Genomic DNA, 18940 nt, shown 5'->3' with positions numbered 1-18940 from the left:
GTTTGTTATTTATCTCATTTGCCTTCGTCCTATCCTTTCTACCATTCCTGATGTACTCCAAACAACATGATAATGTCGACGTTAGTGAATTATAATGAAGCTGATCTTTAGTTTCACCGACCACGAACAACTAAAATATGATTCAATAGTGGCATCCAACCAGCACGATATCGAGGAATTCCAAAGATATTAATGTTATCGCTAATTTAATGGAAATGGGAAAACTCAGGTGGACCGCCAATTCCCATTTTGCCTTCGTTTCAAAGAGGACATTCAATCTGACATTACTTAAAAAGAAGCAAATTATAAATGAAGTAACAAGAACTGAAAAATGACTTCATCAGATATTGCTCATCAGTCTGATTAGCAGTGACTACTAAGAAATAAATTAATGAAATACCTACTGCAGATTAGTGAATGCAAATAATTGAAGCTGAAAATTCTAGGATTCCATGGATGGATTTGAGATTCTGTCTATAACAAATTTACCGTAAATGAAGATCATTACGCTTCATGACCCCGCCGCTTGTACACAAATGGATTCGGTTAACTGTGTCGTCAACTACCGACCCTCTGACATACTTAATATGGAATGCTTTGCACGTCTTGATAGTGTAGTAGGCGTATCGCGGCCTTAAGACAGAGCGATGGCGAGAGTTTGCGAACCACGTCACAACGTACAGCAATTTCAAGAGGAGAGCACAACTTCCAAGTCGTCATCCAGTGGCTACTGGTTTTTTTTTTCAAAATTTGCCTAGCGCTCTTCTCGGGTCGGTTGGGGTGACACTGATTTTAACTCGCAAAAAAATCTCGTGATTAGGACAAATACCACAAAATAAAAATGAAAACGTCAGTGAGAAGTTCATATCTTCTGCCTGAGAAGCGTCCCGGCATTGCTACGACTTCGTAGTCAGAGGCCTACGCTAAGCTACGCGCTACGCTTGGTTCCCGCGTAGCAGTGAGGTGCGTAGGCTGTTACGCTAAGCCGAGCGAGAATTTGCTACGCAGCACAGTAATCTATTTTCGCCTTCTAGGTGGACAATCAAAAATCAATCGATCGATTGCCGGTCAATGGCATCGGTCTAGTAGGTAGAAACTATCGATCGACGTCGACTAATCCATTCTACCATCGATCGATGGCATCGATCGACGATCGATCGATTGGTGTGGTAACACCCTTATACATAGGCCAAACTAAAAGAAGCATAGGGATCCGCGCAAAGGAGCACATCGCCGATGTCAAACGCCGCCGTTCCGGAAAGTCGGCAGTTAAATAAAAACAAAAAATACATACCTATAATATAAGTATTATAATAATTTACATTGAGAAATAAAGGTATATTTAATTTGTCATTTAGTTATCATTCATATTATTCCGTATTTAGTTTGGAATTTCAGTTATAAGCGTTGAAAATTACTTAGTGAATTAGATACCTACAAGAAGTTGTTTGTTGCCACAGGGATGCCCTGGCCCCGTCTCCAACGAGACCTAGTAAAGCCTAGCAATAGAACGGTAAGTTGAAAAAATCAATACATACAATAGTATTAGGGCAACTATAATCTTGATAATGGTTGTAGTTTGGTTATGGGGACTGTCGAATTTCCTACCAGTTTTGACACTATTGCTAACGGGATAGGTACTATAAATACGGAATGGGTTGTTTTATCATATTCTTCAAATAAAGGATTTCAGGAAATTTTCATGATTTTCTCGTCTTATTAATTGAAATCTGGGCCTTCGGTTCGAATAATGCCTACAGGACGTAGTTGTTACAAATGTAGTTACTCTACCACAGCTGCAGGGAGCTAGTGGCTTACTGACGATATGTTCAGTTCATTAATGAAACAAGTACATTACTAACGAGGTTTCTGTTTCAGGGCGCGACTCAGTTATTCGGAATGTTTTCTATATCAATGTAAAATCAGACAAGTGAATAAAGACTAAATGAATATTATATTTTGCCGCCCTAGTTAGGTTGTTAGGTACATACTAGTTTATCCAAAAACTTCATGACATTTTGTAATTTATAAAAATGTATAGGAAAGTTTTGTATATTATTAATAAAAAACATAAATAAAAATAGACAATGCCGTTTTATTTGGTAGGTTTTCGTACGATTCCTATGGTATTTTTACATTCAAATATATTCTAATGGCAACGGTATTGTAAAATAAAACCACAGAGTAAAGCAGTCAAGTTCTATATTTTATCGTTTACTTAATTTATTTTGTACAAACTTCAACAATATATATAATAAATACTCAATTAAACCTCTATCATTCAGCAAACTGAACTCACTTTTTTGTCATAAGTATAGTTAAAATAAACAATACAATGATATTATAACTTATTGTCTAAACTTAATTAAACACAACTTCTTTGTGCAAATATGCCTAATAGTAGTTATAATCTTTGGTTTCACCAACATAAAGTGACGACATATTGGCAGACCATGTCGTGTAGAGCCGTGTGGAACTTGTCAATCTCAATACCTAACGCTAGAAGGAGCTTTAAATAAGAAATATACTCTTAAGTTGTAGATCTCATCACATGAATGCTTACTTTTTTTAATAAATGCATCTTTGTGATAGCAAAATTACTTAAACTAAATAAAATGGAAAGAAATCAGAATTGACCACTACAGACAAATTGTATGTTCAGTTTTAAATTTCCGTTGGATTAAATTCTATTATTTTTATTATAATATACACTTGAAGTGGGAAATATGGTTTTGAAATCTAGTTTCGAATTTCTTGATGATGAATTTGTGTTGATTCAGTTTAACATAATATTCGTTTTCTTGATTGTATGTTTTGTTAAAAAGAGCAAATAATGATCTAGCTTGTTTATAAAGTTTACTGGCTAACTATAGGCTTATATTCACATTCACTAATTTCGTGACAAGCGGTAAGTTTACCTTAAAAGCTAACAATCAACAATTGGTGTATATACGTAAGTGTTTACACGGCACTAACTAGGTGAGAATATCAGTATTGTCGAGTTAAATCATATTTCTAAACTTAAAATACTTACGTGATTTTAAGTTACAGATTTTGATTTTCGATTTTTACAAACACGTCAACAAGGACATAGAAATAAATGTTCAAGATCATCTTATCCGATCAGTCTTCCAAAGCGCAATATAATATCATATATTAAAGGACAGAGGTTGAGCGGCTCCACACGGCTCTGGTTACCTCGTGAACGTAACGCGACGCGGGCGGCGCGCGCGCGCGACGGGGAACCTCGCGGGCGGGCGCCGGCGCATTCATTATAAAATTATCTACATAATCATTATCTTGTAACCATAATTATTGCAAAATATGTGCAAAACTGTAAGCGTCTCATTTAGTTTACGATACACTGACTCTTTAAATCTTTCAACACTTAAAATTGTCTTGCACTTGAGATATTTTCCACATTATATGTAAATGAATGTAAAACAACCGGCACACAAGTATTCGGTGACATGTTCCGTACAAGGTAATGAAAAGCGAAACCTCTCGTCGAGCACACGTTAACGTTATTGCTTCAAGCTTATTACGTATCGTTGATATCAATAGATAGTAGACATAATATAATAAATTACGTGTTGCGACGTGCGGTTTGGGATCTACCCGGCAATAAGCTCTCAATATTTACAGAGTAGTAGAAAATTGACCACTTCCAAAGTTAAATTACAAAAATTGAATGATTCATTAGTCTGTTGTGCTGGAAAAGACAATACTGTCACAGAAGTGAACCGTCGTGAGGTAACGGCAACGTCCGGGGCCGCGGCCTCGACCGCGGACCTCCGTCTATCTAGAGAGATGTCAATCGAAAAATAAACAATACTTCAATAATATCTACCTTACTCGGTAAGGGACGTTCGATCTCTTAGGTATATCAATATTATCTTATTGCTAATTATAGTGATGCCTTTCAAGTAGCCGAATCGGTTGTACATCGTGAATGAACATTGAACATCATCAACATCGTCAAAATGTGATCTGCAAGAGCTACACTCGTCGAAGCAGTACCAGCCCGCTCGCTATATCAGATACAAGTAGGTCTACGCGGCGAGCGTCCGGCGGCGCCCGCCACCCCGGCACCCTGCCACGCCGCACTACCGAAGCTAACAATGTAAGGCATCAACTCACGCCGATTCTATACATTGTTGGGTGATGTAGCAGAACCAGTAGGCAGTAGCTTGTCACGTGTTGCAGTTAGTGCCAGTGTCGCGAGCGTCGGCGCGCAGCCCGCCGGCGAAGGCGGGCCCAGGCCCGAGCTCGGCCCAGCCCGACCCGGGCCAGGGCGAGTCCGGGCCGGGGCCGGCGCTAGGGAGTGGCGGCTGGGGAAGGCCGCCGTCTCCCGCAGCTAATGTAACCAGGGGAAGGCAATTACATTAACTAGGTATGTGGAAAGTGCGCGTTACATAAAATGGCTCGATTCCTATGATGCGTACTGAATTAGGACGGAAGTGAATTCTGGTACCGATTTCACAGCTGATTTGTTAAGCTTATATAGATAACGTTGCAAAAATTTCTCTAAACTCTCTTAATTCCGAGGACCGGCTGCAGCCGTCCCCGCATAGATAGACGCGACCTCGCGTCGTTTCGGTACAGTGAGAAGCTTACAAATTGGAACTATTAAAACTATACGGACAAAATTGATATGAATCGGCGTAGCCATTGCTTCTCTTAAGCGTCTATTAAGATACGATAATACTAGCGCCGTACAGCGCAGGCGATGGTTGACGTCATGTAATGAAGGGAGGCGTGCGGCGACGTGACGCGGGATCACGCCAGCGTGACAAGCGAACGTAACAAGCGTGACTGCCGCACTCCGCACCACTACACTCGCACCGCACGCACACACACACACAACACACTACACGCCGGGGCCGGGGACATCTTGTTGTGCTATTGCTCGACACCATTTCGGGGAAGTAAAATGATATCTCACAATCGGTAACAAATAATCGAACTTCATAATAGTTATAAGTACAGCTCTGTTTTAGAATTTTACAGATAGACAGTGATATTCATCGAATACAAAAATAAGCTTTTAGAGTTTCCTCAATTTTATCCAATACCTTACATTACATCACTAGTGACGAATAAAAAAGGGCACGCTCGCGAGAACGATCCTCTCCGATCGGCGCCTTCACTCACCGGGAACCGGTCCGCACGCGAACGCAAACGAACGGATACCAATCGGAACGACTGAACGCGGTGAACGCGCACGATCATCGGTCGCAAAACAAACGGTCACTAAGCTTCGGCCACGCGAATACAAAACACTCCAGTAAACACGTCGAACGTCTGTCGAACGTTCGAGAACAACGTCCAGGGGCGCGGCGCGGGCGCCACTCGCGCGCGGGCTTGCTCGCCCGCCGCCGCACTCCGCCGCTCGCACGCTACTCGCGCTACCACGCTATATGTACACGCGACACGTCTAGCGTAAACAATAATTAAGTGCGCTTGGGTGGGCTCAACAGCTCGGGCAGCGGTGCGGGCAGCGGCAGCGGCGCGTCGGCGGCCAGCGCGGGCAGCAGCGCCAGCGCCAGCGCGGGTCAGACGGGCGCGGGCGGCGGGCCGGGCTCGGCACGCCAGCCGGCGGCGCCGCCCAGCACCACGCGGTGCCCGTTGGGCGTCACGGCGTCCAGCAGCACGGCGGTGGGCGCGCCGCCCGGCCCGCGCGGGGACTCGTGTGCTCGCCGGTGGCGGCGCCACGCGTGCTGGATGAGGCGCGCGCAGTACTCCTCGCGCTGACGCCACAGCGTGGACGACACAGGCTCGTAGCCCACCTCGTCGGGCCGGCCCACCTCCAGGTCGCCGGGGTCCTCGATGGGGTTGCCTTTCCGGGCGAAGAAGTCTTTGGTGAGCGCGTCGAGGATGTCCACGCAGAACATCATGTCGCCGCGACATATGGGGATGTCCATGGAGATGATCTTGTACTTGTTGGGCTTGTGGATCTGCAGCGGCGGCTCCAGCACGTCGAGGAAGTCGGACAGCTGGTCGTAGCGGATGTACTGCGTGCCGTCGGGGTCGAAGCGCTGCCAGATCTCGTAGTACATGTCGTAGTCGTCGTCCGTCAGACCTTCCTGCACGTCTTCTGTCGCCTGTATGCAGAAATAACACCATTAAGAATTGTATACCGCTTACAATGATAATTATCTTCAAATACATCTACATCTACATTAAGTAAAAGATAATATGGATTATTCAACTTGCCTGCGAGTAATTCTCGAGAATGACGGCGATGTACATGTTGATGACGATGAGGAAGGAGATGACGAGGTAGGACAGCAGGTAGGTGATGCCGATGGTGGCTGAGCCGCAGTTGCCGGGGTAGCCGCGCTCGTTGTCCGGCAGGTCGCACTCCTCCTCGTTGATGATGCCGTCCAGCACGCCGTCCCAGCCGGCGGACGTCGACATCTGATATACAACATATTTCATTAACACGAAAATAACTGCCGTTTGATGATTACGGCAGTCAAGTAGTACTTAGCTTGAATGGCAACATCAACTCTCAACTTGAATGAATGAATAAGTAAGGCCATTAATAGATATAATTAGTGATTCTGACCTGAAATAGCAGGATCATACTCTGCACGAAAGTCTTGAAGTTATACACGTCGTCGAGGCCACCTTTGTCTTTGACGTGCATGAAGAACGACATGCCGAAGATGGCGAAGATGAACATCACAAGGAACAGCAGCAGACAGATGTTGAACAAGGCTGGCAGTGACATGGCGAGTGCGAACAATAACGTCCGGATACCCTTCGCGCCCTTCACGAGACGCAACACACGACCGACCTTCGCTACTCTCACTACCCTCAGTAACGTGGGCGACACAAAATATTTTTCTATAATATCACTCAATACCAAACCTGGGAACAAGGAGATGTATTATCATAAGTACATTATAAATTGGAGATTATATATTGAAATAACATGGGACTCAAAATACTCACTAAGAATTGAGAAATTGACTACTACGAAATCGAACAAGTTCCACGGCTCAACAAAGTAATGGTAGCGTAAGGCGAACATTTTTAATAGGCACTCTGAACTGAATATCACGATGAATATCATGTTGAGGTAGTCGAGGACAGTGCTGAAGGTCTCCGACTGCTGGTAGTGATCGAGCGTCATCGTCAACATGTTGAGGCCGATGAACAACATGATGATCATGTCGAACTTCTTGTCCGTCACTATCTCGAACACGATCGCTTGTGGCCGCCACTGGAACAAACAGTTTTAGTTAATATTTGTTTAGGTGACAAGCTTTCTTATCTGAGTAAGTACATCAGCGTCGTCCGGTGGTATAGAAGCCGCTACTGTTGTTGGGAAATGGGCGGCTTCAAATTTTCATCAAACTTGAAATAGACTGTAGGTAAAATCGTCCATCAATAATTAAACATCTTGCAGTTGATTGGTGTTGCAAAAAACGATATACTGCAGTGCTGCTGTTTATGAAATGATAAAATATACAACAATATTACTATCAGGTTTCAAGTATAAGACTCGCTCCTCCTTGGATATGTCACAAAACAATTCAATCGTCTGTTACCTTCGGTCTCGGAATAGCTTTTAATGGTTTTTTGGAACCCATTTTCTTCATGGCATTGTAGTATTTCTTCTGGTCCTCAGTCATGAACATCTCGAGACTGCCACCAGCTTTCTTCTTCTGTTCGTTAAAGTTGTCGATGATCACACCGATGAATAGGTTGAGAGTGAAGAATGAGCCAAATATAATGAAGAACACGAAGTACAGGTACATGTAGATGTTCGTCTCTCGTATAGGTTGTCGGCCCACCTGGAATTGATGAAGGCATTTATTGTAAAGCGTGCTTTATTTATTGATTTATAAATGTTCAAAACATAAATAGGAGACATACTTCTCTCGAGTCAATAGCGTCGTTCATGATCTGTATCCATCCCTTGAAGGTGGCCACTTGGAACAGGCAGAGGTACGCCTTGCCGACGTGGTCGAAGTTCATCGGTGAGTTCTCCCAGGTGTAGTTCTCTAAGATGCACGCGTTCCGGTCCGGGATGATTTCGTGGCTCAACGTCGTGTGGTTTAGATCGACGCACTGGAACAAAGCAATGAAAAATATGTTAGAAACTTTGAACACACAGAAAAGATTTTACAAATTGTCCTAAAGGTAGTAAAACAATATGCTCACCTTGAAATATTTGCCAGCGAACAGTTGTACTCCCATGATGGCGAAGATCAGCCAGAAGATAAGACACACCAACAACACGTTGAAGATGGACGGGATTGCTTGCACGAGAGCGTTTACCACCACCTGTCACATATAAACACATTACTATACTGTTTACAAGCGATATATTGGAAGTATGCATTTGAGTGTACAGTGATATATTGTACACTCGTTGACATAACAATGGCGTGCATTTGTTAGTGGGCGCAATCATTAGTTGGGATGTAAGGACGTTAATGTCATAAGTACTGTGCAATTCTATGTAGCAGTTAGCGGTTAAGTTAATGTTCAGTTTGAACTACTCCTTACTTTGAGTGATCATGTAAATGGTACTGATTGAAAATGAGATTAGTTTTAGTATCTACTGACATGAATTTATTTACATAACATCGAATACACCGAAGCACATCTCAAAGCAACATAAATACTACACTACTCTTACCTTGTCCACTAAGTAAACCATCCACAATGTATGGAATTAGTAGTAATGCATGCGACTTGCCGCTCGTACGATGAAGATACAAGAAGAAAAAATCTAAGGTGCAGAATATAAATTAGCATTCCAAATAACTAAGTAATTACAAAAGTCTAATCTAGCTAATAATAAGACCAATAGAAAAGAGACCAAAACATGGATGAATATCTCTCCTAAAATAAATCCCATTGAACCCTTTCTAAAAGAGGTTTATGACGAACAGTGATGATACTAAGCCATTCAGGGGTGCCACCGACCACTTCAAAATGATTCGCTAATAATTACTTCAATAATCGACTACTGCCAATGAATCGGGTAACTGTCCAAATTAACAATTAAAAACAAATTTTGATCCGATGATTGATGCAGAAATATCGAAAAGGAGCCCGATTACGGCTGGCACGTTGGAAATTTTTAAAATGTTTAAAAATGATCGTAGAAGTTGAAATAGAAATGTGAATGTGAAGTGTGGAGCGAAGTGTGTGGTGGATGGATGAGCGATAGGGTGTTGTCGGCAGCACAGGGTGGTACGTACCCTCATGCCCTGCATGCGGCTCATGGCCCTGAGAGGGCGCAGTGCGCGCAGCGTTCGCATCGTTTTGAACGCCTGAATGCCGCCGGCGCCACAAAGCCCCGCTACGAAGTTTATAAGCGAGACCTGATGAAATCAAGGGTTGCATATTGAGACAATTTATACTTCAACATTTTGATGGTAAATATTACATTTCGACGTCTACTGCACCACCTAAAATAGACACAGTTACAAGACTTGACACCACCAATAACGCCAGAATTAATATTCCTCTAATAGGTTGAAGACTCACGACCTGTGTTACAAACCTAAGGATATGGATAAATTGTAAAGAAGAAATACTCAAGATTCATTTGTAAGTAGAAGTACCTATTGCAGCATAATCAGAAGGGATAGGAACGTGATATTCACTCAAGTTACACACAAGGTTACATCGAAGTTACTTTGAGGACATGAGAGAATAAAAGAAATGGAAATAAATATAGTGATTAACGGATTTTACTTTACAAAAAAACTATAATTTTGACTTTAGGTTAACGTTTCTCTAATGTCCCTAAAATAAAGCTACATCACATCATATTAAGAAAAAATATCAAGGATATGTATATAGGTATTTATAGTTTGCTTTGTTATGACATCGACAGCAACCAAGATCACGTGCCATTTTCAGTTTAAAAGCTTTTCTTTCATATGTCGGGTTTGTCTCCGACAGATGTAGGTACTGTTAGTAGTACGTGAAAACGGCACTATCTCGCACAACAGCACAAAGATAGAAGACGTGTTGTTTCATGCACTTGAAAGAATAAGGATTTCAAGTCACTCTGTGGAGGTCTTTATATATACGGCCACAGGTATTCGGATAGCGGGGGTCGTGGGTAATAGAGTCACATAGAAGCGGTTTCCATAAACAAACAATACGACATCGAGAGCTCGAGGCAGCGAGGTGAGGCCGTTCGGAGTTTCCACTGCCATAGACATCGAACAATCAAAGCTGCACGCTTTGAGTTGCGCTGCACGTCAAACACAGTGGAAAATATGAAAATATTTACAACATACTTTATTCAGAGATAAGTTGAATACGAATCAGAGTTTACATGTCACAAAGTGATTCGAGATAAATGTCTCGGAAGGTTTTGTGTTGCATATTTTGATTAGCAACAGTAAGTTGCACTGATTTCTCATGAGAATGTTGAGTGAAACAATAGTGTGGATGTGCAGCGCAACGATACCAACACAGCCTGCACACGGGTGGTGTGCGCGTCCTACTCACGCGCATGCCCTCCCAGCGAGAGACCGCGCGGAGCGGCCGCAGCGCGCGCAACGTGCGCATCGAGCGGAACGCCGGGATGTCGTCCGCGCCAGCCATCACTGCGCCGTGGTTTACGAGCGACAACTAACGCCACACCAATCGTCATTTACTTTAGTATACAATATATTCCTTACATCTAGATATACTTAACACTTTATAATTAGTCTTCCCAGCTTTAACACGCTGAGAGGCGGCAGGATCAGTCAAAACCTTAATATAAACTTGAAAGACCTATATGAACCTTAATTATGTCTTTCAAATTACACATAAGTTGCAAGTAAATCCCAGAGTCATAATTTACTTTTTACCAATCTAATCTGCAAGGAAACTGTTAGTTCATATTTGGATACGAAAGCAAATATAATTATAGTAATATTACCATGACAATGATGAAGTCGAGCCAGCACCACGCATTTGTGAAGTATTTCTGGAAGCCAAGGGCAAGCCATTTGATCAACATCTCGATGAAGAAAATTACGGTGAAGATCCGATCCATATAATACAAGATATCTTGAAGAATCGGCCGATGTGGTAAATTTACATCTTCTAAAGCCTGCAAGGACAGAAAAAAATGTTACGAATAGAATTTGCTTACTTTTGTAACAACGTGGTCAGAAAAATTATTTCAGGACTTACCAAAGCCAAGCTACTGAGCAAAATCATTGTAATCACAGCCGTTTCGAAATATGTGTTCTCAATGAGTTTGAAGGTTTTCAACCGGAGCATGCCCCAGCCTTGCCAGAAGGGAGATTCGTCATCACCCACAAGGAATGGAAACTTCGCGTAACATGGCTCAGGACAGCAGTCAGCAGGACTGTCGTCAACAACTTCTTCGTCTGCGGCTACTATGATGTCTGTTTTACCCAGACCTCCGTCTAACTTCCCATCTTCCTCTTCCTCAACCAGTTCTGTAAATTATTTATTATTCATAAAATGTTCTAAATATGCCTTATGTTGAAGCCGATTATTTTTAATTGCGGTATTACACTAACCTTCTTCTAATCCCAATTCCTCTTTACTAGCGTCCTTCTTTTCTTCGCCATCTATCGTGTCTGCGGAACCTTTATGACTTTCATCTTTAAACGACCTGATTTTATGACTGCCGTACGATTTTTGACTAATTGTATCGTCATCCTAAAAAAGAAATTATGTTCTTGGTACCGAAACATTATTATGATTTAGTATTAGTCTGTGATGACAAATATTTACCTGTATAGGATATCCGTGATGATTTAATTCACAATCTAAACGGTTGTCTCTATGATTATCTGTTATTGCGTTAATATTATTTAACAAAATTTTGCCTTTCTTGTATTTATTGTCGCCTGAAAAATTATTAACATCATGTTTAATGAAAGCCATAACAGCCTACTTTATCGCATCAGTGTCTTATTTGAAATTAGAAATTAAAGTTTTACCTGGTATAGTGAATTCCATACCGTCACCTATAGCTACTTCTACTTGGTCTTTGAGTTTCTTGTCTTTGTAGAGTACGGCGTCGTCGAGGTCTGTGCCGAGTTCCAGCTCGTTGTCGACTCGCTCTGAGGAGACACAGCGGCCACACAAAGCCGCCTTTAAGCCTACATGTCGCGAGCCCACGGTGCGGTCACGGAGAGCCATCCGACCACCAAGCATAGAAATCAGACCAGGACGAATCGACTTAGTTAAATACTCAAATTGATTCTTGCAATCATGTTAAATTTTGAAAGAACTCTGCATTTAAATCCTCTGTACAATGTTTGAAAGTTATACAAAAATGAATTTGATATCAAAACTAGTGTGTTCAGACAATATTAATGTGCTTAAGTTACTTTTAATTTTTATCAAAAAAAAATGCTTATATACGATGTCAGTTTTAATTATTCGACAGTAATGTTACATTAAAGCCTTAACTTCACCAATCTTATATTTAACATCACAAATACAAGTAATTAGAAATGAAATAATGATAATGGCACAGATATACACAAGTACACATAATAATCATGCACAAAACACACACAAAGCTAAGATCATGAAGGTACACACACTTACACATAATGATGTTACATCACAAAGCATGAAAGAGACTGTCTAATATAATGATTGATGATTTTTAATACAGTTATTGAAGGACATAGGTATAATCTGTTCTGTAGACTGACCTGACTGACTATCGAATGAAATTTTCAGGATATTTGTACCCTGGCATGGTTACTATCGATTCTGCTCAATTAATGTAACGATCTAAAAGTTATTTTTTAGCTTTTCGTGGTTGTAAAATAATTCTGTAGCAGTAAAGAATCGTTTATTATATGACGATCAGTACTACTCAATACCCATACCTACACAGAAAACATGAGCACTTCTGACTATTTCAGCGCAATTTTCTGAATTTGGTGTGACGTCAATAATGGACTGAACTGTTTTTTCGGATTCACAGTAATCAATATTAATTGTTAAATCAAGTAGGTAGAAGGATCACCTTCAATAGTTGTTAGAATTGCATCAATCAATAGAACCTATTGAATAAGATGAAATATTGAATGATTTAAAAATTGTGTTTTGTAGGTATGCCTTTCTTTATTGTTTATTCGTGGTGGGAAAATAGATTTCTCCAAATGTAATGATGAAGGATACCCAATGAAATTGAAATGAAAAGGATAGATACAAAATGGAAAAGTAATATGTAATGTAACAACGAGGACTCAAACACACGACATTTATACAAAAAGGGTCTGCTTTCTACACTTGGATCGCTAGGGCGCAGGCAACGCACACCGTCACAAAATATCAACACGCAATCCAAATATTTTATTCTATACACAATTTCATGCTACTCAGATTATACTTAATTACACAGAAATCATGCTACAACACTAATTAGCATATTTTACGCCGTTATTAGCCTCAACAGCTCTCATTTCTTGGCTGAAGCTCATTCAAACACTCGATTCACACAATTAACTATGTGTGATTATTTCGGGATATAATCATTAAATCTGTTTTTATTTTACCATACAAGCCACTTGATATTATCTTTTTTTTCAAGTTTTCAGATTACAATGGCATTTGAAGGGCAATAAACACAGTATACAATATTTATCTACATAAATACAAAAACATATATAAAGGTACAACGACATGCCACAACATACGGGCAATCAGACACACATCTTACCGGGTGCGTGGATCGCTATCTGATTGGTCAGTTTGTTCTTCAGTAGTTTCATAACGTCCGCTACGTTTCGTTTCACCCAATCAATAAACCTTGATATTCTGTTGAAGGCCTCTGCTATTTTGTTGGTATCCTGATCGGCAGTCGGTGTCGACAAACTCGATGAGCCGAAATTTGACAGTAACAGGGCCAAGAAAAGGTTAAGTACCTGAAATTATATTTATTTAGGCTATGTGTCTATGAAGAAAGCACATTAATATAAAATTCAAGATACTGACCACAAGATTGCCAATGACGACGGTAGCCAAGAAGAAGGGTATACAAGAGACATCTCCGACCAACATACAGTCCCACATACTTTCTATCCATTCTCCGCAGAGCACTCGGAACACAATCATGAAGCTGTGCATGAAATCCGTGAAGTTCCATCGCGGGAGGTCCCCGTCCGGGAATCGATCTACGTAATCTGTGCACACATACCAACACATTACTATGTACTCACTGGTCACAGCTTTGCAAACAAATCTTAAGAAAGTTGACGTTACAAAAATATCTCCTCTTTACTTATAAAGCCTCGGATTCGTGTTTCACTCTAGTAATCTATGTGAGAGACAACGACACACCACGAAAAACGACAATTAATATTACAGTTACTATAATAAAATATTCATAGTACTTTATAAAATAAAATAGATATATAATTATATAGATACATAAGTAAAGAGATATATTTAAGTATATTATGCTAGTATATAATATAGAAATAGATAAGCAATTAATAATTTTATAATCGTCAAGTTATACGAGTGTCGCCGTGTCCTAATTAATTTTGAATAAACGTTTAATTAACCTAAATTAAATAGTGAAAGTCTTGGATAATTAATTAGAATACTGCGACAATTATAAAAAGCTCCTTCATACTGTGGAATTTCTAATATTGTGTTAGTATAATTCTATTCTAATATTGAGTGATACATACATACTCCTAGAGCTAGCTATAGCATGCGGTTCATTACGCCTAGTTAAGCTACAAACGTCAACATCATACTCACTATAATTACAGCATGCCATATAACAGCACTAAAGAATATTAGAGACAAATAGCGCTTACGGAAGACTTAGAAAACGTAAAGATTGAATGTCCAAAGAAAAGATGTATAAAGGAAACATGAAAGGTAGCTAGCGTAATGTCTCACAAGTGAGGCGCCTTTTCCATGGGGCTTTTAGAAAGAGGACTGTACATACTTTAAGGGTATCAGGCTAACTTGGAAGGGGACACATCGAATCTTACCAATCGTCTAATGAGCACAACAGTGTGACGCACATAAACACAATATTCACTATTCAAACAGCGACGGCGAGCCCCAATTAAAGTGTGGACTCGGGTAACAATTTAGATCTCGGCCGTTTAGGATTAGTTAAGCGCAGCTTTGTGTTTAATCGTCTGTGTTAACCTCGCAACCTGGGTGTATGTGATGTGTGTCTCTTTCATACATTTGTTCATACTTATGCTAAAACAATTTCATATGCTGTCGGTATTTGTCTTGATAGATAGTTACATGGGTTTCTATCTCGTTCCTTGGGCAGCTGATTATAAGTTTATGTTTATAGAATTCGATTGTAAAAAAATATATTACACATAATGTGCCCTTGGAACAAAATAATTTTGATACCAATATTAATTGAATGTAATGAGTAAGAGTTGGTGCGTTAACATGATACTAAACGTTTATTAATTTCCGTTCCAGTTTAGTTAGTATAATTTCATCCACGCTTTAACAGATTATGTAACACAAAATATACTTCAACAATTGTGATGTTAATGTTTCGGTCAATTTGTTCTAATTTTTATCGTGTATCTAGAATGGAAACCCGAATTATAGGAAAAGCAGGCAGAAATTTTATATTTGACTCACATCAATAAATCAAACACAAGGTTTAGATATTGCATTGGACAACGAAGTAAAAATTTGAGATGAAAATGTTGAGAATTTTGTCTTAATGATTCAACTTGTTTATGATTTATTTTTTAGGACGTTACAAGTAAAAAACCGTACAGTATTTTCTAGACGAAATAGTTTTACATGGTGTGAAATTAAGTTTTTGCAGGGATTATTAGGAAGTATAGGTCGGAAGTCGGAGTGTGTTGAAGTATATTTGGTGCATGAGACCGGGCGCCGCCGCCGCGAACCAACAGTCAACATCTCCAATCAAACACCAATGTACATGCAACACTCCCACCAATTACACTTACCCACGTAATTTTTCCCGAATAGTTGCATACCCATCACCGCAAATATGAAAATAATGATGCACAATACGAAGGTCAGGTTGCCCAAGGCACCCATTGTCCTACCCATTATGGAGATGAGTAAATTAAGTGTCGGCCATGACTTTGCCAATTTGAATACTCGAAGCTGCAATTACAAATTGTGATACAAGGCGTCACACAAGCTCGCTTACCGGCGCTTCACCTATGCTACTGCAGGACCCTTCCTCGACCCTCAATCAGTCACCAGGTGCCACCAGTTGCAGTGCGTGCCGTGAGTGATTGGGGGCCTTACATTAGCAAATGTGTGCTCGAGTTACCTATCGATGTGCACAGAATTATTTCTGTATGAGTGGGATTTATGTTATTTTATCGTGAGAGCTTTTGGATCGATAACATTTTTTTGATATTGTTTGAATGTTTAGGTTCTAATTTTTGTACTTGTCTCTTATAACGACATAGATCCCATCAGTAGACGACCTGATGCATCAAAGTACCCTTCGGAAGCGAAGCTGCAAGTCAAATCTATGTTACTCGATGCAAAGCTTAAATAATTATGATCTGAAGCTGCGTGGCATAGCTTTATAACGTGTCTCGTTTCAGGCTCGCCTGCGTTTCTGAGCCACATTCCGTGTTATAAAGCCACAGCAAGGACTCATCAGTCCGTCATGAAAATAATGTTGAATCAAGCCCAGTGTAAAAATTTCTGTTGTGTGAAGCTGAATAATTAATAATGAAGCTTAATTCATTAATTAGAGATGCTAAATTTTCTTTTAAATTAGAACCTGTGTAGTTCTTGCCAAACAACTGCATCCCCATCACCGCAAATATGAATATAATGATGCAAAGTACAAAGGTCAAGTTCCCTAAAGCTCCCACCGTCCTACCCATTATGGATATAATTAGGTTTAGCGCCGGCCAAGACTTGGCCAGTTTAAATACACGTAGCTGAAAATATTTCACCACATTTATACATAACTTGGGTTAATGTTAGTATCAGTCTTAATATTACGAGTGATTTATGAGGTGGGGCGATGTAAACAAAGTTAACAATGAAAGAAAATCAAACATAGACATTATTACACCAAGCATGAAGGTCACATTAATAGATGTATGTATAGCAAATAAAATATTCAAAACAAATGAAAGAAGAAAATATAATAAAGTATTGATATTGACACGTGAATGAAATTGATTGATGGAAACTTATTTAAACAGTTCAATAAAGCAGTAAGAGCAATACATACCAAACGAAAGGAACGCAACACTGACAAACCCTGAACTCCTTCCAATCCCAACTCCAACAGTGATAAGGCCACAATGATAAAGTCAAATATATTCCAACCCTCTTGGAAGTAAAACTTAGGGCTCATAGCTACTAATTTCAACATGGCTTCTATTCCGAATGTAGCAGTGAAAAACTGAAAACAGATTTAAACTTTCAATGCAAACACTATTTTCATATAGCTTCAGATTATGATTGCCTTATGGGTGTGACTTCTTAATCAGTATCATGCATGAGTAGTGGAATTGAAGTAGTACTTACATAGTTGCCACTTTTGAGCGCTCTCTCCATATCTTTGTCCATGTCGTGGTGGTCGAGCGCCATGAACAGCGTGTTCACTACGATACACAGGGTGATGAACAACTCCACGAAGGGATCGAACACAAGTAGCGCCACGTATTTCTGAAACTCCAGCCACAACCAACAGCAGTCCCACACACAGAAGAAGTCTATCGCCTTCATCAGGCACTCGAGGAGTTTCTCCTTGAACGTGGGCCCATCCTCATCGTCTTCCGCTGTTGGGAAGTAGTACACTGACACTGTTGCGTCCCGTTTACCACCAGTGTGCGTGTGTGTGTGTTAGAGAGAGAGAAACAATTTTGTTAGTATTCGCTCATTATTTCGATTATAATCAGATTGGTTTCCAATAAAAGATGGAGTTGATTGCTGTTTTTTCTTTTTGATTTGATTGCCAATTCATTCTTTTATTGGAACTTTTACAGTCTTAAGATCTAGTCACCAATATCCATATTTTTTGCTGTTTTGCTGGCTGTCATTTATCTACAAATGATAGAAGGGTTGCGCAAACTTGTGACACTCGGTGCTGGTCCCAGATACTCTACAAGAATATCGATCACACCCGGTGCCAGGAATCCTCGTGCAAATCAAACTCAAACAGTACTAGCGGTGACTGATACTCGGAATACTCTCCAATGCTCTTAAGCATATTTCGCTTAACTACTTGAAATGCTCATGGATGATATTGAGCTTATCTCAACCGGTTTGACTCCCGCAGATCAAAAAATATGAATATCGTGGCTATCCATAGAGATAGTGATTTAAGCAACTCTCAAGCTTTTTGCATGATACTTCTTTCAATATTAATAATATTTATCGTTTTCAACGTCGTACGGAATGATTAATAAATACTCATTACTGGTGTTGTCTTTCTAATATTGATAGATATCTAGCAGAATGCGTGGTCAGAAGTCATGCAAAAACACAAAACTTCAATAGGTTATCGAAGTTATCAGCAACATAAATTTGGTGCACTTATGAAAATCAGACTCGTGCAAAAAGCGTGGAATAAAAATACATTGCAAATGGCACAACTACAGTGTAACACATGTAAGTGTAATCAACGTTGTAGGATAATGTATGTTCGCAAAGTAGGATGTTAGGCAACTACAGTTCAACACTCGTGTAGGCAGTCGAAGAAAAAAATATCTTTATCCTATTACATGAAGATTTTTCGATTTTCAATGTAGGTTTTTGTGCTCTCAAAAATATGTTTCGTTTGCCACTTTTCAATTATTTTTCTTCAACTAAATGTGCGTGCGAGTGCAATACTCTATTTGCATCGGCTCATCGCCGATAAATGACATCCACAAATATTTTGTTCTCTTCTTTTGCCAATTATGCTTTTTTGTTGCATAATGAGCAAATACCGGTCAAGTGTGATCTGTTAGTGTTTGTGTAC

General features: G+C 40.1%; 1 protein-coding gene across 18 annotated transcripts in view; it reads right to left on the bottom strand.

The window, feature by feature from the left end:
* Nucleotides 1-2185: 2185 nt before the first annotated feature.
* The window catches only part of LOC124636871 (sodium channel protein para), an 87048-nt gene continuing 70293 nt past the window's right edge, over nucleotides 2186-18940 (bottom strand). For 3 of the 18 annotated variants that reach the window (XM_047173076.1, XM_047173090.1, XM_047173083.1), the window contains 18 exons: nucleotides 17503-17780; nucleotides 17204-17377; nucleotides 16742-16904; nucleotides 13966-14153; nucleotides 13691-13895; nucleotides 11949-12110; nucleotides 11740-11855; nucleotides 11523-11664; nucleotides 11167-11438; nucleotides 10910-11083; nucleotides 9225-9347; nucleotides 8176-8298; nucleotides 7888-8082; nucleotides 7560-7805; nucleotides 6961-7231; nucleotides 6572-6876; nucleotides 6217-6420; nucleotides 2186-6104 (listed from right to left, as the gene is read on the bottom strand). In XM_047173076.1, coding sequence (XP_047029032.1) covers nucleotides 5556-6104; nucleotides 6217-6420; nucleotides 6572-6876; nucleotides 6961-7231; nucleotides 7560-7805; nucleotides 7888-8082; nucleotides 8176-8298; nucleotides 9225-9347; nucleotides 10910-11083; nucleotides 11167-11438; nucleotides 11523-11664; nucleotides 11740-11855; nucleotides 11949-12110; nucleotides 13691-13895; nucleotides 13966-14153; nucleotides 16742-16904; nucleotides 17204-17377; nucleotides 17503-17780 — 3890 coding nt within the window. In that variant the 3' untranslated portion in view covers nucleotides 2186-5555. Of the gene's footprint in view, nucleotides 6105-6216; nucleotides 6421-6571; nucleotides 6877-6960; nucleotides 7232-7559; nucleotides 7806-7887; nucleotides 8083-8175; nucleotides 8299-9224; nucleotides 9348-10491; nucleotides 10615-10909; nucleotides 11084-11166; nucleotides 11439-11522; nucleotides 11665-11739; nucleotides 11856-11948; nucleotides 12111-13690; nucleotides 13896-13965; nucleotides 14154-15941; nucleotides 16105-16741; nucleotides 16905-17203; nucleotides 17378-17502; nucleotides 17781-18940 lie in introns of all 18 variants that reach the window. The other 15 variants (XM_047173075.1, XM_047173082.1, XM_047173084.1 and 12 more) reach the window with 7 other exon arrangements.

Source organism: Helicoverpa zea, chromosome 15 (genome assembly GCF_022581195.2).
Source record: "Helicoverpa zea isolate HzStark_Cry1AcR chromosome 15, ilHelZeax1.1, whole genome shotgun sequence".
NCBI classification, from domain to species: Eukaryota; Metazoa; Arthropoda; class Insecta; order Lepidoptera; family Noctuidae; genus Helicoverpa; species Helicoverpa zea.
The sequence above is the reverse complement of the archived record's forward strand: the minus strand, read 5'-3'. Positions and strand labels throughout refer to the sequence as shown.